Genomic DNA, 27,353 nt, shown 5'->3' with positions numbered 1-27,353 from the left:
CCTTCCGAGGTATCCGGCTCTTTTCTCACGTTTTATCGGGATGATCGGAAACCTGTCATTAATAATCGATACAAATTCTGTAGCTATGTGACAGGCATATCTGCAATTGCCAGGCTCTGGCAAGTACAATCTCCCCTGTCAAATCCTGCACTTCACTCATTCCACTGTTTGTGAGAACAACGTAGTGTCTCGTGCGTCTTAGCTCGTCTTCTTATTATGCCGTACGTATTTTCGAGTGTTGGTTTGGACTAGGATACTGAAGTTGCTAGCAGTTTTCAGACTTATGGTAAAGAATCATTTAAGACCAATTTTAACTTTACATTTGTTTCCAAAAAAGCCGTCTCAATCGCCAAAGGTATTTGTTTAGAATTTCGCAGAACACGACCAAGAATACATAGCCATGACAGGCTTATAAGAGCATATTTTTATTAAACAAAACTGTTCCAAATGATAAAATTGTATTTGTGAATTCTGCTGTTTCAAGTGCAGCTATGTTAAAGAAAAAACAACTTTAAATACAAATCTTATACCAGAATACTATACAACATGGGTATCATTAAACATGGATTACGACTGTTAGAAGATCTTTTAAAACAGCGTTAGTACTAACTAGCGCGTTTAGACTGGTCATGGCTTATCCATACTTAAAATTGAATTTCCCTTCGGTTGAAAACACCCCTAAGGCGCGCTTCAAACATGCCGTGTCGCGTCTCCTAACGGCTCCGGGGAACCGAGAGAGCCTTGGTTAAGCTGACCCGCCCGCGCAAGGAATCGTCGCAATAGAAAAACAGACATTTTCGGAGGAATCTTCGCTAAGCAAAAACAAAAATTTTCACAATGTACTGTACAAATGGCCTGAGACGAGATTAGGGCAGGAGTACAAACACAAGAGAACAGAAAAACTTCTTGCTTTGGAAAAGTTGCATGTTGAAAGCCGTAATGTGTTTCAGTAGGCGTTGGAAAAATTCACAATTAAAAAGAGTCTGGTGCGTTCTTTGTTAATAAACTGCAAAAATAACTCATTCGAATTCTCGTTCATTTAGCGTCGTTTCTCAACGACCTTTGTCAGTGTTGAATACTGCCAGAGATGAAAATCAATAATAGTATTTTACAGCTCAAAAAGTCAAATCCTTCAGACTATTAACATACGTATTCGCTGTGTTCTTTTCCTTCGTAAAACTAAATTTTAAATTTACTAGATCGACTTGATCAAGTAACATTTGCTACAATCGTGACGGGGTTAACGTTTCAGAGAAGTTCTCTGTACGTGTCGCTATAACTTCTTAAGGTGGCTCTATATAGTATTTCACAAAGCTTTAGATATTACATATGCATAAGTAATTTCTCCCTTGGCAAATGTTTACAACATAGCACTCGGTAGAAGGTCAATAATAAAAAACCTACAGCCTTAGACTACGTATGGAAGACACTTTCAGAACCTAAATGTTGTTGCTATGGCAACTACTGATAGAAATGCTTGGCCTGTACACAGTAAATTATTTAGGGGGGTTTCACTGATTCCTGTATGTAGACACCCAAGAACAGCTCTTGAATTAACATCCTGACTAAGTGGACCTCTTTGACTGCTCCCGTGTTCACTGGAGGTCTTGACAACATTCTCTGTACCACAGACTGCACAGGTAACTGAGAACACTGAGGCTAACCCACATTTTTTTTCTGCTGTTATGTTCCACTATGACAAATTGGCTGAAAATAAAGTGAATATTTTGATACTCAGGAAGATCTGATACTTTATTCTGGCAGTGTGTTTTCTCCTTTAATTTGGAATAAATGAGCACAAGTAAATTTTTGCAAAAACTAACAACATTTTGAAATGCAGTGAATGCAATTTGTGGTCTGTGGAAAATTTACAACCGCTTGTTTGTTCCAAATTTACCAAAAAACATTTTTGTTGCCAACAATAGACAAACAGTTGTGTGACGCTTGTTATAGGGTAATTACGAGGGTAAGAGTTTCAGAACTTGCCCAAAAATCTAAGGACCAACCCCAGGCTTTTTATGGCTGATTACACATGAGACGTTTTGTAATGTATTGAAGATATTCATGTATAATCAATCTCATAATTGTTTTTTTGGAAACCTGTTAATTTTATAGCCTTAGAGCTGTGTGCACTTGCCATAAAACTGAGGATTCATTTTGACTTTTCTTTAGTGTTGATTTTCTTTGGGCAGAAAAATGGTTCTTCTCACCCGCTTTACAGTGCTGACAACATTTCAATGAACTTCTCAAAACATTCAAGTCCATAATTCTACTTCCATGTGGAATACAATTTTCCTTCTGTTTGTTTCTGATAAAAATTCAAAACTTATACGTTTTAATGGTAATTATCAGGTTGTAACTGTAACAAAAAATTTGTTGGAATTTTAAAATGAAATGTCAAAATGTTCAGGTATAATCATGTTGACGTGATAATTTGCTATGAACTACCTGTGGTGTAATACGAAAGTTCAAATTGAGAACTATTTCAGAGCAAAGAAAGTCTTGATGAAGCACTTGTCTTGAAACTTTTAAGGAATCGCTTGGTGCCACGTATAGCGAAAACAAGATTTAAACCACACCTGACTTGAACGGGTTTCTCTTTTCTTCGGTGGGGACCAATCTTCGACCATTCCTTGAAACTCTAATTTCCTCATTGCCCTCCACTCTTTTATCCCACGAGTCCTGTCGTCCGTGTTTCTACTTTGAGTGGGTTTCTTTCGTGAGAACCGACCATTCTCGTCACGCAATGGTGGTTGTGTTTCCGGTGTCAGTTGCACCTTTGCAGACACACCAGCTGTTTTCGGTGTTTCATCGCCCAGGGAACTCAAAGCGAAGCCTCCAACCATAAAAAGTACACCGTGACCACTCTGTGACTTCCTTCGCGTACGATCACGACCGTCTTCTCTGTCCGATGTCGGCGTGATAAGTGCTGCGAATTGGCTTCTTAGTTTAACCACGTCAGGAGAAGACGAAAGAAGTGTAATGTTAAACACATTTCTAGGCGTTTTTTGATGAACACTTGTTCGGGACAAAAAGGATAGTGGTAAGTGGAACGCGATTGACGATAAAAGTCTCGCCGCCATGTTTATTTTTGTTTTTTCTTTTCTTTTAAATACTCGCGCGCTCGCGCCATTCGTACCCATGCTTCGCGCGCCAAAAAAACTATTTTGAGCCACCTTAAATGATTTCCTGGGAGAATTTCTTTAAATATCAATCCTTTGCCATTATTTCCTTAATTCTTATTGCCTTGCGATATATGTACTTTATGAATCGAAACTGCGAGAGATTAAACAGTTATCAACGGTTCAATTATTTTATCAAAACACTTAAAAAAAAAAAAACAAAAATAACAGATTCTTCGCAGTTTGTCCTGCGTAAACCTAGAGTGTGACAAATAAATTACCGACATAGCTAATATTAAATTGACCAGTACAGCTCTTGAATTACGGCAAATGAATCGCTTGTCTATCCACCAAGAGCGTCAGTAATGCTCCACTGATTGAAATGCTTGATAATAGAACCAAGGAAGCAATCTATAGTTATCTCTGTGAAGACATTTTACTTGGGGATTTTCTGAAGCTCCTCTCATTAATACCCATCTCTAAGTTTCCACTTCATTAGGAAAGGAATCGCGTTGTATCTCATCACTACTTGAATAACGCACTGATTTAATTTCCAGACGTCGCTTCGCTCTTTTTCTAAAAAAAACACGGTAGACCAGTAGTCTTGTTTTTTCCAGGATTTTAGGTGGTTCATGCACCAGCTGGGTACGGAAAGAATTTTCACTACACAGCATATAAACGATTTTAGCGGTGAAATAATGTTAGTCGTCTTTTGTGAAGCGTATCCCTTGTTCAACAATTTCATTTCAAAGGGATGATGTATTTTAACAGCATCTTTTGTTTAGCATAAAAATTCTGTACAATTGGAAGAGGAAATATTATTTTGGAGATATATTTCTCAGTTCAGTTTTCAGGTGTAAAAATTGCTGATAGCCTTTCTGGACTAGCACATCTCTTTTATAATTCCACTCAAAGCGGTTGGTCGACTTCAATAGGCCTTCTCTGTTCTCAGGGTAAAAACCCCGAACTTGACACTGAAAGCTTTGAAGCAAAGCTTGCATTCGACCACTATAACAAGGACATACTGGTAGCTTTGTCTGCCAGGTGTATCTCTTGCTATAAAATACCATTAGTGAGGTATTGGAAACCGTCGTAAAGTTTTGTGGTTAGCGAGTGCATGCTGGTTTCCACCAGTTCATTGATAAAAACGTCCAGCTGCTCCTCTGTCAAGTTCATGTGGAATCTTTCTCTCATGGCCCGCACTGTAGACGAACCGCGGTTAAAACAAGGAAGCTGTGAGCCTGAGAAGAAGAAGAAAAAAGAAATTTAGTATATATTACTCAAAAACATTTCTTTAATAGCGTAACGCTTGTGGGAAACCCTCACTGTTGGAACAAACGAACTGACGGTAAATTGTTTTCACCAGTCTACGCTGAAAATCTATCGAAAAATAATACATTCCTTCAAGAATGAACAACTTACTGATCATTCATAACACATAGTAACTGCACTACGGACCTCCCGTAACACATTGATGTTAAGTATCTTCATTAAACTTCTCTAAATTTGCAGAAAATCGACCAACCACTTGACGCCAAAAAAGAGACAAGAAAGAAAATGGCTGCTAGCGAAATACTAAAGTAGTTTCCGTGTGTTTTCAACCGATTCAACATTTGAAGTCTCGTTCCTACTGTTTCTCACTTCTTACTTTACACTGCAGCCCAATAACTGGCGCATCAAACGGTGGTAGTGGATTCGAGTAAAGTCGCTACTTCAGCTACATGACTGTTCTTCTTCCTAACAGAGCCGGACATTTCCTTAATGGATTGGTGCATGTATACGTGAGCGTCTTTCTCTACATTCTACCTAGAGCTCAGTAGAAACACAGTTCTATCACTCGCTGCTGTATCATCAATCTTGCCATTTACCTGTCTGCATGATCTCGACCAGCTGTAGACACTTGTCCATATTCTTACGCCCGGCCAGAAAGCCCTGTAGCATCAGTATTTTGAAGTAGTTATACATGTCGCTATCGATTCCACCCATAACCTTTAATTCAAAGGTGAAAACACACATGAGGTCATGCCGGCAAAATACTTAAAACGCGACAACAAGAAAAGCAACGAACAAAACAAAGTTACCTCCACAAATTCGTGAGTGAGTTTAAAGGGCGAACTCTCGAAACCCAAGTTTCGGGGTGAGCACGAGAGGATAAATCCAAAGTCGATGTGGATAATATGACCTTCTCCGTCCAGTAAAATATTGCCATTGTGTCTAAGATAAGAACAAAGCCACTCTTTAATGTAACAGTTTGGTGACACATAAGTATATAAACGTGATTTACACTCTTGGTTTTTTTTTTTACAAGAATACATCTTACAAGAATATAGAGGCTGAAATTTGCAAAATTTAAAGCTGAGATTTTGAAAAGAATAACTTTTTTTGGGGTTGAAAATTTGTAAATACAATACAATTATATGTTCGTTAACGAAACCGTATAAAAATTCTTCCTTCCCTAAATGAAAAACCAGCCAAAAACCAGCAAAAAACGCACAAGCTGTTTGTTCGATCCAATAACATTTCTGCAAGGAGTTATGTGTGTCATATCAGGATTCATAATATTGCATGCAGTCTGGATCCAAAATTACTTCAACGCCATCAAAATAATCTAAGAATATTAACAAGAATATTTTCAGCTTAATATAAAATCGGCAGAAAAATGAGAATTTTCAGTGAGGGCCGGAAAAACAATATTCTTATTCAAAAAAAGAGTGTAAACGTATTTGTGCTAAGCGCAGTATGTTGAGTTAGAGTACATGCACTGTTCAGGCCTTGGAGACAAGACACACCTGTCTTTGACTTGCATAAAATAACAGACCAGACAATACGCGGCACAGCTCTGGACAAAATTCCGCTGAGCGTTCAGAAACTCTTCTGAGTTTATGTCACCATGTTCCTGCCAAAGGAAAAGAAGAAAATTACTACAGGAGATAGAAAATGTCCCACCGGAATAAAGAAAGGCCTGGAAACAAGTTATTGCAAAATGGTAGAGAGGAGCACGCCACCTGGAGAAATTTGCAAAAATCGATGTCCAAATGTGTAGTTTCAAGTATGTTAAATTAATTATTAGTAACGGTTTCCAATCCTGATGATGGCTTACTAAACTTTAAGTAAAGCTGAGGCAGACCCACTCTTTCTTGTCGTTATGGATTGGTTATATGGGAGAATGAGCTGGCGACGTAATGTAATGCCTTTATTCTTAAACGCCAGAGTGATTAACATCAAATTTCTCTTAACAGTACAATCTCAAGCAGACACGCAATGAGAGTAAGGAAACTGATCAACTAGGAGACACTGCCCTGAAATACCTACAAATTCTCAGAACTGACAAGAAAGAAGGAATTACGGTCGGAAGCGAGAATTAACATTTTGACCATGGGACACAAAGGGTTGATTGTACCTTGATGAAGTAATTCATGAGAGACATTTGACTGTGTTTCTTGATCTGATGAAGAGAGACAGCGTTTACCACAGGTTCAATGAGCCCACTATCACTCGAGGTCACCACCACAGCGTATCTGATATTAAGAACAGATGTTATTAACTTTCTTCCTGTGTTATATGGCCCATTCTTGAGTTGTCACGTGAGCCTTGAACGAGTAACGTAAAGTAACACAAGGTTGATTGCACAAGTCACGCTGGGATGCGTGGTTGTATTTTGACGGGTGAGAGTGGAAGCGATCATGACTGTCGTGAAAGTTGTAGAATCATACTTACGGCCTTAGACGAAGGGGCACCCTTTCCTGTCTCCAAATGGCCTGGAAGGAGAAGACAAAACATGACCTTTAATAGTTTAAAATACTAACTCGTGGGTTCAAGGTTATAATGAGTCATTTCTTTTGCTAAAAACAATATCATTTTAAATTCTGCTCTTGCAAAAGGAGGCTTACTGTATGCAACTTAGAAAAAAACCTGTATGTAGTTTGCAAGTTCGCCGTATTTATTACCACAGTTGGAGGTAACGAGCCATGAATGTTTCGCTATTAAAGGCTCCGCTGGTAAAAAATAATCCAGCAATACAAACCCATCGCACTGACCTGGAATTGTAGCAGCAGCTGGTAGGCGAGAAGTTCCTGACGAAGATCATCTCCACACTTCACGATCATCGGTAACAGTTGTAAACATAGCAGTCAAGGAAATTTACCTATAAATGATTGAATTCTATGGGCCAAAGAATTTATGAGTTTGACTCTGTTCGTATGTGTATCTTTAAAGTTTCAAACCAGTATCTAATTATTTCAGTTCAAGGTTACTGAGCTGTTTGAGTGTGCCAATTCACTTCACTTTCTTCATAAGAAAAACTCCTGACACGAGGAGTGGCCTACAATATAGCGTGTGACACACTCGCTCCCTATTTGGATTAAGCAGAGGGACATATACCTTTCAAGTATTTTTTGTGTTCCTCTACACAATTTCAAGCTACAACGTCACGGTTTTTGTCTGTTTTCAGAGCGTTTGGTACGCAACAGAACCAATTAACATGCCGCAACCTAAAACGAGTGTAATGTACTAAATGTAAACTACGTGACCAAAACCACGTGACTTAAAATAGCGTCTTCTGATGTCATTAGAGAGGATATTCCAATTGGGCACATGACCGTATGGTGAAGCTTCTCGAATCCTTGCTTCTTTTTCTTCCCATGGCTCCTTGAGAACAGCAGCTGAAATGGGTCAAAAACTTAACTGAACAGACCTTCTACCAGATTAGAACTGCACCTACACACCTGTAAAGGCATGGTAAATTGAAATGATTTGTTCAAGTCCTACCTGAAGGATCCTCCGGGTCCCTTTTGAACAAGGCTTGGGGGGCACTAAGGGACTCTGAGAGTCTCCGTCTTATGTCCCCTGCAGCAACAAATGGGCCCTGAACAAGGCGACAGAAGCATATGTCATATAGCGGGTATAAATGTGACCTGGCTTAGTATGAAAGACAGTAAACTTACATCCATTACATCTTGTTTTGATTTATCTTCAATCACTGTAGACCAGCATTCATCATCTGAATCTCCACCAGATACCTGACAACAGAGGGCACAACTGCTTTTTAACAGTTCACTTATGACTACCTCTTGCAAGCCAGTTGAGGCGCAAAATTAATGTGAACAGATGTAAAAATAATAGCTTAGCAAAACCTACAATAAGTCGATCACTCACTGTAAATTGTATGACGTCAGAGCGGCAGTAGGTGGGTAAGTGCTCTTCTGATCTACAAAAAAGGTATCAATGAAATTAATCCCACATACAAAAATAAAGTACTCGCTGCCTGGAATACATTAAACTGAAATAAAGGTCGCTGGTCGGCTGACTAAATTAGCATACAATATAACTTGGGGCTGAAAACGCAAAGTATCCTAAAAGTACATGCGGATCTAACACTGGAAAATTAAAAGTCACCCAATAACAAACATCTGATACTTTTATAAACATTCTGTACCTTGTTTGTCGTAACGTAGGCTGGAACTGTTTGGATGGAAATGGATCGTCTTCATTTCCTGAAGTGCATAAGACTTCTACATATATCATATAGGGAGCCTGAAAAGCATGAAGAGAATTTACTGATATATTATGTTATATATCAATTCCAGCCCTGTAGCTTGTCAAGCCGGTGCTTATATCTGGTGTCCATACTGCCCCCCCTGGATGGTTTGCTAGTCCCTGGCAGGGTTCAGTGTGCAAGGAAAGTCTCGTCCAATAGCCAGTGCTTGTGGATTTTCCAATTGAGCTGGTGGATTCTGTCCGTACTTGCCTGGTGGGCAAGTGAAGTTTCTCAAGAAGATTTTTGTGGAAATTCAAATTGCAGAAGTACTGTAAGAGATTAACTCTTAGTAGGCTAGTGAGAATGACTTTTGGGCTGGTACATCATCATACATGTACATGTAGTTAGAGCTTGCCCAAAGGGCAAGCCCAAATGTGTTTTCTTTACACCTTGGGGTTACCCTCAGAATTTAATTTGCCAGTACCTAGTTAACACCCGGCACTATGAGTAGGCTGTTCAGCAAACAACAGGATGACCTGGACCAGAGCTTCAACAATCCAACATCCAGCACACTAACCAATATGCCACTTACGGTTTACCTTATCTTTGGAGTTCAGAACGACTGCAGCAGTGTGCGGTATCCTCACAACATAATGATCTCCAATTCCAGGATGCACTGGAAGACTAACTTTGGCAGGTAAGTTTAGGTTTAGCAGTGACAATTCTGCATATAGCCTGGATGCTACACAGGAGACAAAAGATAGTAGCTGTAAAATAATGCCACTGTAACAATTACTTGCATACTGGTTTCCCTGTGAAGTAAGGCCCAGTTTCTTTCTGAACAAGAGCCACATATTGACCAACGAAACTTTGACATTGCTTTGCTTATCATGTAACAAAGCTTTCTCAGTAAACAGAGTATACATGCAACTTTTGAAGGAGACTTGCACAAATGTTATTTCATAATATCAGAGTCCTGTGTCTCAGAGAGCATGTTTGTCACCAGTCTTACAAATCCCTTGGCTGGCTTTGGTTGCTTTGTCCTATTATTTCTATTTTTTGTGGGATTGCATTGGAATCTAGTTAAAGTTCATGCACTAGACATGCACGGAGGGAGCTCTTTATATACTCCAAAACAACTAAATGTGCAGCACAATTATTTGCTCTTTGCCACTATGCAACGCCTCTTGCACAACAACAAAGTACATATTGTTAGCTAGCCAGTGCACCCATGATATATATCCAGTGCGAGAAACCAGGGGAACAATGCAGTACTCAGTAAATTTGGCAGTCGTAAAATCACGTGTTTCACTACAACTGCTCATTGGAACCTTACATTTTCTCCAAAAATAACATCTGTTCACCTTGAAATGAAAAATGCCAAGGGGACAAATAGTTAGGTGCCATTTAGCTGCAATTTCAGACCTGTTACATTACTTATAACTTACTCTTGAGATCCTTGGTTGGTAGGGATGTAAGTCTCTTGCCTACAGCAATCAGTGCACTCATGAACTCTCTTTGAGCTACAAGCCTTGGAGTCTGCAAGATACAGGTTTTTAACATTAGGTCAGCTGACCAGGCAGGGCTGTCATTAAGTTTGTAGTTACCTGTACCTTTGCTCTCCACACCTGTAGCAAACTTGTTACTTTGTGGGTAAATTCTTTCAACAACAGGCAATTTCTCCCATCAAGGGAAAATCAAGCATACTCAACCGCAACAGGTATTACGGGTTACGGCCCTTAATGACAGCCCTGCCAAGTCTGTTGTAGTCTTAAACTGGGGCTGGTTCCCCTGTATCATTGACTTTGCTATACGAGATTCATTAAAAGAAGGCTAGGACAAACAAGCTACAGTGTAAGTAGTCTAACCTGGCAGCCACAGTCAGGAGTTCGAGCCAGCTCAGTAAGTGCAGGACTGGATGCATTAGGGGATACGGCTGGTGAGTGTTTGGTGCAGCGACTGTCAAAAGCATGGCCATACCTCAGGTCTCCAGTTGGTGATGACTCATATTCATTGGACTGAAACAGTATCAAATTTTAACATCCAATGAAAACCTAATTTATATGTATACTGTAACTGATCTGTTACATGTAAGTTAAAATTCAAGACTTAATATTGATCAGTACCAGCCCCATCACACCTATGCCTGATTACAACACCACAGCATTTATAGGTTTAAGTTAATATTTGAGTTTTTGAGTATGAGAATGCTTTCGGATTCTTCTATGCCAATGAAGAGATTACTTTAAAGGTAGTACACAATAATTATGCAGTAGTCGTAATATAAAACTTTAAATAATGAGAAAACAAACATACATGTAGTAAAGGCATCAGAGTCAGGTCCTTACGGTAAAATAGCTGGGAGAACTGTGATCAAACATCTACATGTATATGACACATCCCACCTTAGCAGCACGATGTAAGGTAGCCATTTTGCCACTGCCTTCAACAACAAGGTACATGACCTATCCGTTCACACTTAGTGCAACTAACAGACACTGTCAGTTGCACTAGACCAAGTAAATGGGGCAGTTTACAGGATTCTCTATGGATGCCACACAGTTGACAGTGGTGAAACTAGGTGACCTATGCAGGAACGAGGATTTTTGACTTGCCCTTGCCTCTCCCTTACCCAAACCTACACCATTTAAGAACAGACCCACAAGCCCAGCCACTATCCATTAAGGTATGATATGAAGTTTATACATGTAAATCAAAACCCTCACTGGTACACACATAAGGTCATGGAAACTATCCACACAAGATTTCACCCTAATAACATCAATTGGGATAGTGGAATTGGAATTCCTGGAAGTATGGAACCCTGGCCCATAGCTGCCAAGAAACACAACTGCAACAGGAAAATGTTACAATAGTGGACACTGAGGGAAAAACTTCACACCAGAACAATATGGAACAGCAGAGGATTGAAATGCACCAATCACAGTCCACCTTAAGTTTGTGATATAAATTGCACCACTTAATCAGTCAACCCCATCTCCTAATGAACACTAACAGTATGCAGTTAAAATGTTGCGATCTACACCTCAAGTGACTTCATAGTGAGACAAACAACACTTTATTCTTATCAACAAATCTCTGGCCTTATAAAATTCCTTTCCCTTGCTTACTTGCATTAGGCGCGTAGAAGCTGTGATAGCCGCAGTGGCATCTGATTTTGATCTCTGGTGGGTTTTCTTTGTTGGAGTGGTTAATGTTGCACCTGTGGCTGCTGGAGAGACAGGTGAAGGTAATGCATGAGACCCAACTATACCTGATGGACTTAAGGGTGACCTGTTAAGAAAATCAATGATCATGTTATTGTTTTCAAAAGCATTTACTCCTTTTAATTAGCCATCCCTAACAGTTTGCTTATAAAATTAATAAGTCAATTACTCATTGACCTCATTCATTTGACAGGTAGTTATAGGACTGTAACAATAGACACTTGATGCACTTATGTACATCACAATATATTTTGTGGCAAACTAATACAGTGGAACCCCACCTTACAGCCAACCTTGTTAATACAGCCACCTTGTTATTACCCCCACTTTATTCTGGTCTCAACAAAAAGTTCAGTCAGTTATTTTCTTATTAAACGAACCCCTTTGGCATGGCCACCCCATTGATATGGCCAACTTTTGTGGCTTGTTGGTGACCAGATTTACAGGGTCCCACTGAGGTTGAAAAAATATCCCAGTGCAACAATAAAATAAAGAAGTGGTGATGTGCCAAAAAGTGTTGAACTTTAATAACAAATAATAACTTGACTAATAACTGCAACAAGTCCTCCCTAAACCTAGCATTTGATACACACTGCATAGTGATTTTAAATGAAAATAGAAAATGACAACAAGTCTACACTGCTTTGAAGTGCATTGCAAACTCTTAGAAGTTTCAGAACAGTCGTAATTAGAGTTGATTGTTGTTTAACAAGTATAAAAAGTTGTTTCTTGGACTATCACATCATAACCAGTGTGTTGAGGTAAGTATCCTATTGTGGGAAGAACGCATCATTGCAGTCCTACAAGTTGGTTAATCACTTAATGAAGAGTAAACTGTAAGGACACAAGGTGAACTACAATGCATGATGGAAAATAAGCTTTATCCCTGTACCTTGTGCTGTCAATTCAAACTGCTCAGCAACATGCATGTTTTGATTTACTTAAAGGAGCTTTACACAAATTCCCCTTAAATCATGTCCCTACAAGGGTCCCTTGGTCTGAACACTACATTTCCTGGACTTTATTTCCCACCCAAATCGACTAGCCATGCTACTTTTGGGAACTTGTAATGAATGTAACTTGTGTTAAATAAGTAAAGACTAACTTCAATTGATTGATTGATTGTCTTTGCATAATGTCGCATTACTTGACCCTTTGGTCTCAGAATGAAGGAATGGAGGACTACAAGATTGTGCATTTTTGTCACATACTGTACCTTGGCCTGCATCCCTCCAACACCAACTGCAGTAATCTGATGCCTCTAGCATACTCTTTAGATGGAAGCCATCCATCAGCACAATATGCTTCTAATAACCAAGAAGCCTGCAGGGTTTGAGGAGTCATAAAAAATAAATGTAACAAACCATATAAATTCAACATTTATAACAGGTTAGGAAAATAACCATAATGGGGGTTTTGAATTTATTCCAGTTATGGGAAATTTAAAGAGATGCAGCAGTAGTGTGCGTTTTGGGCAAAACAGTACATTGCTCTCACTCTGTCTCTTCACACACATTATTGTAAATGGATACTATTAATGTGTACTGAGTGTAAAAGAAAACAGGACTACAGAGGAAATTGCAGTTACATGTACCTGCAGAGCGAAGGAAAAGCTTCTTTTGCACCTCTCAGCCAAGTATCTGTGAAGAGCTTCTGACACTTCATCCACATGGATGTACATGTTACTAAAAACAAAATTCTAATTAGTGAAAATCCATTAACCATGACACTTAAGAAGCCAGAGTATTTGAATTATCGATACTGATATTAGTTATATACAACCATGTACATGTATATAAGCAGCTCATTATTTTTTATGTTACTCAAGTTGGATGTTCTCCAAAATTTCTCAATAAAAAAAGAAACAAAAAGTTACTTACATGAGCTGCGGCAAGTAGAAGTTGACATCTTCATCATCAAAGCTCTGAGAAAAATAACCAAATGTCTTTCAATTTTTTTGCTATCCTTGTTTTTGGGGGATCTAAAGACTACTAACAGTGTACCGTAAAAACCTGCATCTAAGTCGTGGGCTTACACAACTTCATACAGCTATAATGGGGTTTTGGGTAGGCTCATAAATGGGGGGCCTTATGTTTGGAGGAGGCCTTACAAGCAGTATACTTATAGGTTGGCCTGTAACCAGGGGGGCTTGTAACCAGAATTTTATAGTATGTATTCATCTCGTTAAACCTTTGGTGCTTTTTAAACACTTCTACACATGCAGTGAATCAATGTTCCCAGAACAAAACCCCAGGGCAGAGCTTTATTCCAAAACCCAGCACCTGCTGTTAGTTTCATTCTATAGAGGTGAAAGATAATGCGAGCATGTTCAATGTATCAGAATATTTAGACAACAAACTATGTTGGGAAAAGAGTAATATTTTGGCAAGACTATACCATCACCTGGCTAAAATATCCAAAAAAGGTAGATCTAAAATAGACAAGTCTTCATAGCAGCGGAGACACAAAACAAACAGGAATAGGAAAAGTTCATGACTGGACTTCATTCCTTTGTTGAGAGATGGTGCTAAGAGAAGGTTCCAAAAATTATTATGGTTGCAGACTAATACTAATACAGAATAATTGTGTAAAATATCCTTTGTTAGAAGTATGACCAGGTGAGGCTGACCAAAAAGGACTCACTGTAATTTGAAACTTCCAAACTATATACTTACAAATAGTTTATTCCCAAGGTACGTCAACACTCCAGGTTCTTTGGAATTGAATAAGTATGCAATTGCAATTGACATATCAAATAGCTTGGATTCAAACAGGCGCAGCAACCATGAACTTTTAGGTGGAGGAAGACTAGTATCAGAGTTTGTCTCAACAAGGTCAAGCCTTAGATCTTTACGCAGATTTCTAGTTCTTTGTTGGATCTCACTTTCAGCCATTTGAGAGTCTAACTCTGTATGAGAGGCATCTCCATTATGATGAGCATGAGCCTGCGGATCTTCATTAGGGTTATTGTTCACAGGCATAATTCTCTCATTTGTTTGCAAGTCAACATCAACAACATCACGCCAAGATTTGAATGGGTTAGAATTTGGAGACGAAGGAGTCGGCTGTACAGTGTGACATCCTTGACTGTCTGTCATAACAGCTGTGTTTCTTCACCGTAGTGCACATGTAACTCCAAGACTGGTGAACTATAACTTGATATTGAGTGCTTGCCACATTTATAGTACGGAATTAATTGTTGGCACAAACACACGAATGCAACAAGCCGGGCTCAACAAAGTAAAGCATGAAAATAACACACACGTTTCTGCCTGTGTCACTTTTAAAGGTCCACACCTTTTAACCTTTTCTTACGAAACAATAATAATTAGTCAAATAACCTTTTCTTCGTAAAGTTTATTTGTCACGATTGTAGAATAAAACGTCTTGATTTGGAAGGATGAGCGATGTATAATATAAACGTAGTAAACCGTGACTACGAAAAGCTCCCTTCCCGTTTCCAAACGGACCATAAAGTTGTAAATACCAGCCGACAAAATTGCCGAAAGTGTCAACACCAGACAAAGGAAATTTTTATTGCGTGAAGACACGCAGAACAGCGCCAGTATCCCAATCGGAAGTGAAGCTGATGTTGTGGTGGCCGGCGAAGGCAGCGCAAGTTTTAGACGTTGCACTTCACCAAAAACGCTTCAAAATTACGGCGTTATCCAAAATTAAAGTCACAACCTTTCACGCGCTCGTAAAATTGCCAAACTACTCCAGAAACTAGTGAAAATCCAATGGTCCAGTGAAGCGAGTTACACTCTCTTGACTCAATTGACAAATTTCGGTCCACCTCCTATTCACGTCTTCGTGTTTCAATCATTTTCAGATAGACTCCAACTCCAATACAAATTACTACCTGAAGAAAACCGTCAAGCTGTTGTCTCCTGTTGATAGTGTAGCCACAAGAGAATAAATCCACCGATTTCTGCCTATAAACAGTCGACGTGAGGGTTTTGGAGGAAGAACATCTGCATCTCTGATTACCCAGAATGCTTGTGGTTTGTTACGAAAGCGCGGAGACTGGGGATAAAAAACATTGAAGAGCAGTGTATAAAATGTTTAAAACGATAAAGAACGAGAACTGACGAATTAGAACAAAATAATATGATAAAATCGATTGAGCAGGAAAGATACTATCCTTCTTATTTCCTTGCAAAACCAAACACAGGAGTAGTTTTAAAATGTAAATTGAAGAGAGATACATGTACAGATGTTAGAAAATTCTCCTAATCCCCGAAAAGTGATGAAAATAAGCTCCTTAGATTGAGCGCATGCAGTATTCTACAGCAAACTTTTTGTTTTAGAAAACTGTCGGCAACCCGTCGGTAGCCTGTCGGCCGACAGCTTACCGACGGTCGATTTCGGGAGCTCTTCTTCACACTTTACTTATGAAACGATGGAGTAGCTCTTTTTTGGAAAACCCGAAAGTTATTTTCAATCTAGAATAAGATCAAGAATCGAACGCACCCTGGCCTATAAGGACGCAACTAAATCCACAGTATTCTCTATTTTCTAATTACCCATAACTCACTCTGTTTTGCCTCCCCCTCCCCCCCCCCCCCCCACCCAAAAAAAAAAGAAAAAAGAAAGAAAATGCACAAAAACTTGCTATTGGGAGGTCTGTTTATTCCCAACAGCATTTCAAATTTTTGGGAACTGGAAAATAGAGAATAGTACACCAATATCATCTGGATGCATTGCGGTCCTATTTGATGATAATCACCACCCACACGTCCTTGCGGTTGGTGAATCGGGTGCTTCACGTGTGTCTTTCACTCGCGTTTGTATAAACTTGTTTTTCTCTAGGAAAAGCTCTTCTTTTCTAAGTCTTTAGAAGTGTTGCCTGGTCAAACTGAAAGGCCCTGTATCTTGAGGGCATCAAGACACATATGGCATCAGCAGAAGAAGCGGTGAAAAATGAAAGTTCGCCCGCTCAACCGAATAGCGCTTCGGAAACCTCGAAATCTACACAGCCCGTTGCCGCAAATCCAGCAGCTTCTTCAGGGTCTGTAAAGGTAAATCGAAGCTTTTCGTGTTCATATTTAGCAAACCGTATTACCTTAGCTGAGGTATATATTGTATATGAAATACTTTGTGAGGTAGTGACCATGTGTATGGTTTTCTAAAGGCAGTGAAGTTGTAAAACTTTAGTGCATGCATGCATGCAACCTTAAACTATCGTCTTTTTGACTTTTGTAAAATTATAAAAATTAAAAGCAATTAATAAGCATAACTTTAAAACTTAAGCTTGAGTCATGGTAATCGATTTTGGGGTTGAAAGAACGAGGCTTAAGTTGTAACTGGGTATCTGCCCTGAAGGTTGATCTATATATCTTTTTAACAGGGCTTGCTTCGTTGAATGAATGTGATAACAGTGTTAAATTGTAAGGCAGCTTCAGATGTACCCGGTAAAATAAAGGCTTACTTATTTACTATATATCCTGAGTCAAATTGTAGGTCTGTTCAATGTTTTACTTTATAGCTAACCCTCTCTCTCTCTGTATCCTACATGATCCCAGGATTTCTCTATCCCTAGCAAACCTTGACAACCCCTTTGCAGCAGTTACCTGCTACCCATAATATTCTCTCTTAGTATCACCCAACCAGTGGACTAATACAAATCCTGCATTTTAATTGGCTACGCTACTAGAGGAATATTAGCAATAGTCCTCAAGTAGCGAAATTGGCGCAATCGAGCGTGATGCTTTCTTTCGTTTTATTCCCTAATAAATATTTCTTCAACTTACATTTGCTAACTTTATCATTGCCTTTTCTGTCCAACTAGTTGGGTGATACTTAAACAATTAGACCCTTCACCCTCGAGGGCCACAGGTCAATAGCCCATTCGGCTTTGCCTTATAGGCTATTGACCCGTAGCCCGTGAGGGCTTTCTATGCTGGTCTGATTGCTAATTAGTTCCTAACTCTCCTCTGGGAGAATAGAGTCATGCTGCCCATAATTATTGCTCATATAATTCTACTATGATTTGTGGTCTGGCTGTAAAATGCATTGTCTAGTTATGTAACTCTTTATCATGGACGATAGTATACCATGGAATATCCCACTTGCATCTTGTAGTTTCCTTGTATACACACTCATCTAAAGGCTTTTGTATATTCTGCTATACATGTGGCAAGTGGGATATTGCATGGCATACCACAAAAAAGCATTGCGTAACAGTACTATTTTATACCATGCTATAGAAAAGATGTCTTTGGCAAACACAATTTTAGTATGACATTATGTGCTGCACGCAATGGGAAAGTTGGGTGTAATACCATTAAGTATACAAGGGCTTTCCTGTATTCTGATTGGTTGTATTTTCTATGACATGGTATAAATATATTGTTTCAGATATTTTGGTGTGTAGTATCAGTGTATATTTTTATGAGTTTTGCTATATTTTGACAAACCGTAGGGTGAATCAAAATACAAACAACGAGCAAAAATATAAAGCGATACTACACACCAAAACATCTAATAGGGGATATATTATCCAGCTGCTGTAGTCAATAGGGAGTTTAAGCAAATCACTACGGCTGGTGCTACTACGGCTGCTGTGACTGAAAAGGTCTGAGGAGAGTACGTCTCAGTGGTCTGCCAAATTTTAAGTTTAGCAAGTAAAGCAAAATACAAAGATGAAAGAAACATCAGCTAAGGAGTTTAAAATCTCTTTTATTTAGTTTCTCACAGCCAAATGGCTTCGCTCAAAGGACGATGGCCATTATTCGGTAGGACAAACAGGTTATTTCTGAGCGAAAGTGAATGCCATACACTTTGTACCATAACAATCTGATGGATGAAATATTTAATTTCAGAGACAAATATCTCAAAGAATATCGAGTGAAGAACACAAATATATCAATACTCAAAGAAGCAAAATAGCATCGTATAGTTATCCAGATATAAAACATCTTCTCTAAACCCTCAAAGCAAACTTAACCGAAGAAAAACAACCACGTGCTCAACATGAATATTTCACTTGACTAGCTTCGCCATTCCAACACCTTTTCCAAAACTTATCGTAAATTCAGGATATGGATTTACAAGCTTATGAAAGGCAACCTTGACACAATCTTTGACTTGAATTGAGTTTAAAGGATATAGTATCCAATGGAATTCTTAAAATGCCAAGATGTCCATTGAAAAGGGCCAGAGAAGCAAAATAAACCCGACGTAGTAGCCACTACGGCAAAACATCCGGACTCACATAGTCAGATTTCACGTTACGGCTGGATGCAACCGACGTACATGTGCAGTGTCTCATTTTGGGGGAAATATACTTCTGGCAGCCATATCAGAGCCAGCTGTAGCGATTTGCTTAAACTCCCTAATAAATTTATCAATGAAAAGAGGGAGAGTGTGACATTTTTGCAAGCGTATGCCGACCTGCACGGCAAACAGGTTTTCTACTGTACAAATAACTGTATAATATCATTGTATATTTGCACTGTTATTTGGACGGTATTTGCTGCAGTTGGATAAATTTATATACAGACATCTATTTAACTAGTGTTTTTTTACTTGCATGCAGAAGCCAAACTATATACTGAAGTACACTTTGGCTGGTCATACCAAAGCTATTTCCTCTGTGAAGTTCAGTCCAAATGGAGACTGGCTAGCAAGTTCTTGTAAGTGGTTTATTGTTATTGATACAAGTATTTTTGATGTGACATTTCATACTATAAATAAAATTAACATTTACTTGTACTAGTGTACATCTGAACCTCCACTTATGGACTGCATCTCCCATAAATGGACCATTTTCATGGTCATATGTACTGTAGTCTATAATGTTCCAATATAATGTTAGTTTTAACCTCCCAACACTTGTCCTTAGCAGACACTTCAGGTTCGAAACAAGAGTTATGGGAAGTTTAAACTTTTCTTTGGTTCACATTCACTTCTATAGACCACCTCAAAAAGAAACCTCTTTTGTGTCATTGATCATATGACATATGTGATGACAATCTTCTTCTAAGAGATAACTGGGAATGAGTCAACTAAGGACAGATAACTTTCTTGTGGTTTAGGTTATACACGTACATGTAGTACATTGTTCGTGCAGATTTCCACAAATTGCTCTATACATATAGGGAATAGTTTGCAATTATTCAGGGCAGAAAAAAAACCCAGGTTCAATTGAATTGCTTGGGGCAAGTAAATTTGGCTCTTGGGCAACTGAAAATGGAAGTTTGGTGGTCCGGTGGGCAAGTGAAATTAGCCTCAGTAGTCTTGTTAGTGATAATTTCCAATCAAAAATGATTTCAAACCTTAAGACTGCAAGATAAGTAAAGCAACGAGTTGAAAGCATGAATAAATTTAAAATCCAAGCATGCTCGTGTCATCCTCCAATTGCAATGTTGGCCACCATATTGGATGTTGCATACAACAGAAGTCTGGGGCTACTAATAAAGCATATGGTAGATTCAAAATGGTGACAAAAACCGCGAACATTCTGCATTTCTTTTTGCCATTATTCAATTCAAGTAAAGAGTGAAAGGAACAAAGTGAATCAAACAAATGGGAGGCTGAACAACCAAGTTCAAAATCAGATGTACATACAGTCTGTAGCTGATAAAGCATGAAAACTGTGTACCTATTGGATAAGTAATATTTTAGTGGGGGCAACCGAAAACTCAATTGCACTGGCCTGCTGGACAACTGGGTTTCAAAATTTTTTCCTGCCCTGTTATTGTGCTATGAAAGGCTCTTTAGTTTACAGTACACTATACAATCAATTCTAGCCAAAAGTAGACAGCTCTTTAAGGCAGACAAATCCTCAGGTATACATGCATGTACCTTTCTCACTCTCGCTGACTGAATTTAAGATGAAACCCGACAGAAGCCCACTACACTAAAATGAGAATGCTGACAGTTGAGGTCTTTGAACAGGATCTATCCTTAACTTGCAGCTGCTGACAAGTACATAAAAATATGGGGAGCTTTCGATGGAAAATTCGAGAAAACCATATCTGGACACAAGCTGGTAGGGGCAAGTCTTATTGCTTTGTCGAGGAATAAAATACGGTAAAATCCCATGTTAAAGCCATGGGCTTCTATATCTTCATAAGGGGTTTTGGGTGGGCTTATAAACTGGGAGGGGGGGGGCTTATATTAGATGGGCTCATATCCCGGGAGGGGGGGGGGGAGGGGCTTTAAGGTGGGATTTTACAGTTTTTTTTAAAGTTTCTTTTCTATCTTTTTTGTCAAAGCTAGATACCAGTAATTGTTTGGATTTAGATTTACCTACTACATGTACACATCATAATTCCAGAACTTCAGGAAAGTACCACTTACTGCGCCTTTCAATAACATGCGGACTCTAAAATTCAAAGCTCAACCAACAAATGCATTTTTTGCTGCTATCAATCAAATGTTCGGCAGCTCCTCCCAGCTTCCGACTACTGCCAATCGCACGGTAATCAAATCGTTGAGCACAGTTCAGACAACGAAACAGTGTTGAAGTTGGGAGGAGCTGCTGAACATTTGATTGACTGTAGCGAAAAACACATTTGTTGGTAAAGCTTTGAATTTTTAGAGTCCACGTGTTATTGAAATCCGCAGTAATAATAGCATCTTGTGTCATAGTCCATAATGTAAATTACTATCTTTAGCAAGGAATCCACATCAGCCTTAGCAGCTGGTTTTCATGCTGATCCTCTATCCTGGTGGAATTGGAATTTCTGTGGAAAGAAAAAGTATATACTGTAATGACTCGATTTAGCACCCTCCTTCCAATAAGTGCCCTCTTTCAAATAAGTGCCCCCCTTCAAATGTGCTTTTATTAACCCATTGACTCCTGGAGCTTTTTGCCAAAAACATATGTTTTTGGACATTTTGGAGATTTTCAGGCTAGATATGGGCCAAATTAGCTCCAATCTACTCAAAAAGGCATTTGCAACATAACAGCATCCTTTGTTTCCACTAGCATCGCGTTTTATGACATTTTTGCTTGGGCATGCACAGAAATCAAAATTTTGAGAGAGCCTTTGGACAAGAAAGTGACCTACGTCTTTAGGCTTTTCAATTTTTTTTTCATCTTTCCTTTTTCTCCTTATCTTTTCTTTTTGCTGCAGTGGTTGACCTTCTACTGGGCTTACTTCCAGTTTAAAACATTCTGAGAAAGCATCATTGAGACAGGTGATTTTTGCCAAGGAGTAGCCATGTGTAGTGGCAGGGAATTTTGCTCTGAGTTTTTCACTCAATTTTTTGTCAATTTTTGTGCATATATCAGGTTCCATTGGGCAGATCACTCTGATCTGGGTGTCATTTGAAAGATCTTTTCCTCCTGCAGAAATTGAGCAAGGATGATGCCAATTTTGGTCAAAGGTGATGATGTCAGAAGTGGAAGAAAGGTCAAGGCTTGTTACGGCTGGTTACGGCCAGCACAGGAGTCAATGGGATAATGAGCACCCCTTTTCCAATAAGCCTCCCCATTCTAATAAGCATCCCTATTCTAATTATCATGTTACAGCACCATCAGGGTACGCATCAATGGAAGTTCATCTTCCTTGATTGCTCACATTCGTAATATTGTTATTGTTCCTTTTTAAATAAAACCGTATTAAAGTTTTGTTTTGAATATTTGGTTGTTTCTCAAAAAAGACATAAGCCCCCTGTCCTGAATAAGTGCCCTGTCTCTGATAAGTGCCCTCCCTTGAAGTACAAAAAGTGAATAAACGCCCTGGGTGCTAAATCGAATCATTACAATAACAGTAATCCCAGATCACCTGGTGGTTAGATACACATGTGTTTTAAAATTTTATTGATTTGGGTTGAAATAGGGGGCTCAATAAAAAGACTTTTTGCTGGAATGTATTCTGACCTGTAATTAGTTGAGGTTGTTCCAATACAATGTAATAGAGACACTTAACTCCAGCTAGACCTGGGTCTGAGTAAAGTTTGTCTGAAATTTTCCCTTCTCCCATACTACAGAATAAAGAATTCTTGCTTCTTATAAATTAAGAAATGGGAAATATGAGGGAATGACAAAGTTACGTGGACTGTAGAAACTTACTTGTACCTGCACTAATTTTGAGGCTTTTTTTCAGGGTATTTCAGATGTATCTTGGTCATCAGATTCAAAGCTGCTTGTTTCTGCTTCAGATGATAAAACTCTGAAAATTTGGGATTTTGCTACGGTAAGTTTTATGACAGCTTTCAAACCCTGACTCTTAGACTGAATAAACAGGGTTCAGGTTTAAAGCCTAAATTAATTCAGTCGAAACTTCATCCAAACATTTATTATTTTCTACTTTTTTTTTTTTACATGTACATAACATGTATTTTACTAAGTGTCTGTGTATACAGGAATATTTTCACTTTCAGTGAAATAAAAGTTGTTTAATTTTAAAACATGCAGTATGTATCATTGTACAATGCTTAGGATGTCATGTTCTTTTTACAGGGAAAATGCCTTAAGACACTCAAGGGACACAGCAATTATGTGTTTTGTTGTAACTTCAACCCACAATCTAACCTCATTGTGTCTGGCTCTGTGAGTATTATTACATGTAATACTGTTTGTTATGTATAAATTAATTATTTAATTTACATGTATAAATGGCTACATGTACAACAGTAGAACTCTCAAGGAAACAAAAAAATAGTTTAAGATGGTGAGGGTGTGTGATAGACAGGACTTTGGACAGGTTGTGCCGCTCAACTTTGAAACTGCTTTGTTTTCTTGTACTAGTTTGATGAGAGTGTACGCATTTGGGACGTCAAGACAGGAAAGTGCTTAAAGACATTACCTGCTCATTCAGATCCTGTTACAGCGGTAAGAAGGAATGTTTGAATATGTAAAATTTAGTGCTAGCATTAGTATTTTTTGTGTTTACAACAAGATTGCAAAAAAGGTTTTATTACTTCTTTAGACTTTTGTGAAATTTGCCTTATAAGTGACAATCATTTCAAAATACAAACTATTTGCAACATACACGTAAATTATAACATACTAAAACTTCAGTGTTTCATGTATCTCTTGTGACAGTTGCAACATGAGTTGCATAAAAGATTGCATTGCATGGCAAGGTAGTCGGTTATTGCATACAGGTTTGTTGCAAGAGTTGATTTGCAAGTTTTTATGATAACTTTTGCATGCTTTTAATTAGTGTTTTTTGGTATGACTACTGTTTCAGGTTCATTTCAACAGAGATGGTGCTCTGATTGTATCAAGCAGTTATGATGGCCTTTGGTAGGTTTACTGCTTGCATTGTTTGTTTTGTTGTTACAATGTTATTTTGCCTCCACCCTCACCCATCTCCCTCATGCCAAGTGCTACATAAGACCTACACACTCTGCTGCCTAACAGCTTTGTCGGCCAGTGCAATGTGCACCTAGCTCCAGGTCACAATGTTATCTATTTAATGTTTGATTTACTTTGTACTTGTTCTCCTTAGTCGCATTTGGGATACAGCTTCTGGACAGTGCCTCAAGACTCTAATAGGTTAGTCCCTCGATATTGAGCACGCTGTATACAATCAAATTGTCAAACAAAAGTAATGACTTGTCAATGAACAAACCTTACTTTTTTTATTTCAGATGATGACAATCCACCAGTCTCATTTGTGAAATTTTCTCCTAATGGAAAGTACATATTAGCAGCAACGTTAGACAAGTGAGTTTGTTTGCCTAGTTTTGTTCTTTTGTACATGTAGTTGTTGATGGCAAAGTACAAAAGGTCATTACAGTAACTTGAACTCATATTTGCAATGAAATTTTCTTTCCAGCACCCTGAAACTATGGGATTACAGCAAAGGAAAGTGTCTGAAGACTTACACTGGTCACAAGAATGAAAAATACTGTATATTTGCCAATTTCTCTGTTACAGGGGGCAAGGTTTGGCAACATTGATTTGTTGTTTATTGAATGCCAGATTGCTTTACCTCTTGGTTTACATTTGAAGAACAGAAATTTCAATTGGCTTCATGCAATCTCCAATTCCTTCTAGTGCTAACACAGAGAACAGGGTATTTTCCAACCTGCAAGAGTTGATTTTCTAATTTTCCAGCTTGGACTATACCAATGCCGCATGGCTCAATATTGTTGTACCCTTAATATCTACATTGGCTTAAATTACCACGGTGACAATAATAACTTGCAACTTACTCCATCTGATCTCGTAGCTCAGTCCGTATTGCAATGGCAATTAGGTCAGAGGTCTTCCTTTTAATCTGGCTTTGCCTTGTGTGGTCTTCACTTTCCATCTAGGGCTAACACTCAGATGGGATTCAATTCCTGGGTTGTTTTTCAGCGTTATAAAATACTTTGAAGCTAATTCTGTGATTTCCACTTTTACAGTAGCACCCTAATGTTTTGTATTTCCTGTTGGCTACACTATTTTAGAAACAATGCGCTTGGCTTTTTTATTGTTAAGTAGACGATTGGATGAACTTGTTTTCCTCACTGGAATTTTGACTTTAATGTTGTAGTGGATAGTATCTGGGTCAGAAGACAATATGGTGTATATTTGGAACCTGCAATCCAAGGAAGTGGTACAGAAGCTAGAAGGGCATAGTGGTATGTTATTTCACTCATTTGGATTAAAATAAAATAACCTACCTTTCTTGACAATATTGACTCGTAAAGAGCATCCGTTCAAAGGCAAGGTGTGGCAAATGACATGATTTGGGGGTCCTGATTCAATTCTTGTGCTTCTCTTGTACCAAACTAACTTATTAAATGAATGAAAAATTAATGATGTAAGATCAGTTGAAATTTGGTGTGATGAAAAAGGTGTGCTGTCTGTGTAAGCTGCCATTCTATAGATGCTCCATGCCAAGAGGAAATCTTTTCTTGTCCACAAACAGACTTTAATTTGTTAGCTTTGGCAATTACATGGGTGTATGTGTATGATTAGAGCACAAGTCGTCTACCCCTTAAGTACTCATGTACCACATCTCAGAAAAAAAAAAAAGTGAGAGTGAGTGGTTAGTACAAGTAGCAGCACCTCTGTAAAATTGTATTACCTAGGTTTATTTACAAAATGCATCTTGTTCCAACAGAGGAAAAATGCAAAGAAACATGTTTCGTATTTTACTAGTTTCCATCATCTAAAAGTGTCAATTTGTCTTTTAGATGTGGTCCTTTGTTCTGCGTGCCATCCGACAGAAAATATCATAGCATCTGGTGCTTTGGAAAATGACAAAACCATAAAGATCTGGAAATCCGATTCATAACAGACGCTGCACAAGTTTTTGAAGCTTCTGCATTGTACCATGGTTGTGGGAATGTGTACAGCTTTACAGTTTTATAATCAGGAGTGTTATAAACTACTCATAGTTGCGTTTTTAGTGTCTGGAACTGTCACTGTTATTTTACACAGTAGCTGTGGACTATTGAGTTGCTTTACTTTGCACTATGTGCTGGCAAGTTCCTTTTGTACCTGGGCAGGAATTTCTTCTTGTACCATCTCAGACCTCTTGCAGGAGGAGAAGGGCGAAGCAAGCTAGATCTTCCTAATGACTGCCACCAAACAAAAACCAATCCAAGTTGATCGCATCTGGCCAATTACAACAGATAATAGTACAGTTAGATCCCTCTAATTTGAACTCGGTTATTTCAAACCCCAAACCATTTCCCTTGGATTTGCCCTTCAGTCATTTACTATCGGCTCTTTCGAACTTCTGCCGTTTTGAACTACTTTTTGTTTCCCCTGAGAGTTCAAAATAGTGGATTTCAACTGTATCGTAAGAACAGTCAGGGTAAAGTAAAAATGTGTACCCAGCAAAATGCAGGAAAATAGACGAAAGCCAGGTTGCCGCGTTACTCCTGATTAGTTCAAAAATCAACAAAATTTTCTGGCCATAATGCGAATTTAGCAAACAGAAAACTAAAGCGTAGAGTTTAATGTGGCTCACTTTTGGCAAATAATCGCGGACACTTTCAGAACCTAAAACTGCAAAGGAAAATACCAAACCGTTTTGAGACTTTCTAATGTCATTCCCAATTGAATTATTCAATTACTTCGCTTACATAGATGTCAGTTGGGTTTGTTACACAATCTTTCATGTTTTTTGAGATAAGGAATGCGTGACGATCCCAAAGTGAAAGAGGGCAGGCTAAGTCTCTAAAAGAACGTACACACTGCAGTCCAATCCATATCCCTCATATCATATGCACTTTCTCTTTTTTCCTCCTTAAATTTCTATTTTCTCTTTATGTTTTCTGTAGCTAACTCAATCAGATCGACCACAAGAATTAAGTCCTTGACCATCTCAGTAATCACGCCTTGCTCTCTCAGGAAGAACATTGAAATTTTTGGGTTTATTCATCTTGGGACTTGAATGGAAGCATATAATATTATTTTTTTGGCCTTGAAACAAACTTTTTCATTCTTTCGAACTTTTGTGTACCGTAGCCTTACCCTTTCCAAGGTCTTGTATTATACATCACATCAATAAATATATACTTGTTTTTCAAACAGAACAGAGTTTCTCGTTCAAATAGATTCTTGTAATATTATATCGATTGAAGACAAAATGAACTGAAGTAAAACATCTGGTGTTGTCTGTTTGT

The 27,353-nt window shown here is 38.5% G+C and overlaps 2 protein-coding genes across 2 annotated transcripts; one reads left to right on the top strand and one right to left on the bottom strand.

Moving 5' to 3' along the window:
- Positions 1–409: 409 nt before the first annotated feature.
- Positions 410–16,382, bottom strand: LOC145496936 (phosphatidylinositol 4-kinase beta-like). The gene is made up of 21 exons (XM_081476708.1): positions 14,501–16,382; positions 13,706–13,749; positions 13,420–13,510; positions 13,042–13,148; positions 11,730–11,892; positions 10,467–10,616; positions 10,047–10,137; positions 9,198–9,340; positions 8,557–8,654; positions 8,277–8,328; positions 8,066–8,140; positions 7,890–7,986; positions 7,703–7,783; positions 7,160–7,239; positions 6,840–6,880; positions 6,523–6,640; positions 5,912–6,018; positions 5,204–5,336; positions 4,991–5,111; positions 3,177–4,363; positions 410–1,282 (listed from the first exon to the last, which is right to left on the bottom strand). The coding sequence occupies exons 1-20, from the start codon at positions 14,921–14,923 to the stop codon at positions 4,179–4,181; spliced, it is 2,400 nt and encodes a 799-aa protein (XP_081332834.1). The 5' UTR covers positions 14,924–16,382; the 3' UTR covers positions 410–1,282; positions 3,177–4,178.
- A 103-nt stretch (positions 16,383–16,485) lies between these two features.
- On the top strand, positions 16,486–27,332 carry LOC145496496 (WD repeat-containing protein 5). The gene is made up of 12 exons (XM_081476187.1): positions 16,486–16,846; positions 19,366–19,462; positions 20,747–20,820; positions 22,886–22,975; positions 23,242–23,331; positions 23,530–23,613; positions 23,975–24,030; positions 24,236–24,282; positions 24,378–24,453; positions 24,566–24,674; positions 25,268–25,355; positions 25,914–27,332. Exons 1-12 carry the CDS (start codon positions 16,721–16,723, stop codon positions 26,012–26,014), a joined length of 1,038 nt encoding a protein of 345 aa, XP_081332313.1. The 5' UTR covers positions 16,486–16,720; the 3' UTR covers positions 26,015–27,332.
- The last annotated feature ends 21 nt before the right edge of the window (positions 27,333–27,353 follow it).

Source organism: Orbicella franksi, chromosome 1, assembly GCF_964199315.1.
Source record: "Orbicella franksi chromosome 1, jaOrbFran1.1, whole genome shotgun sequence".
Classification (NCBI taxonomy): domain Eukaryota; kingdom Metazoa; phylum Cnidaria; class Anthozoa; order Scleractinia; family Merulinidae; genus Orbicella; species Orbicella franksi.
The sequence above is the reverse complement of the archived record's forward strand: the minus strand, read 5'-3'. Positions and strand labels throughout refer to the sequence as shown.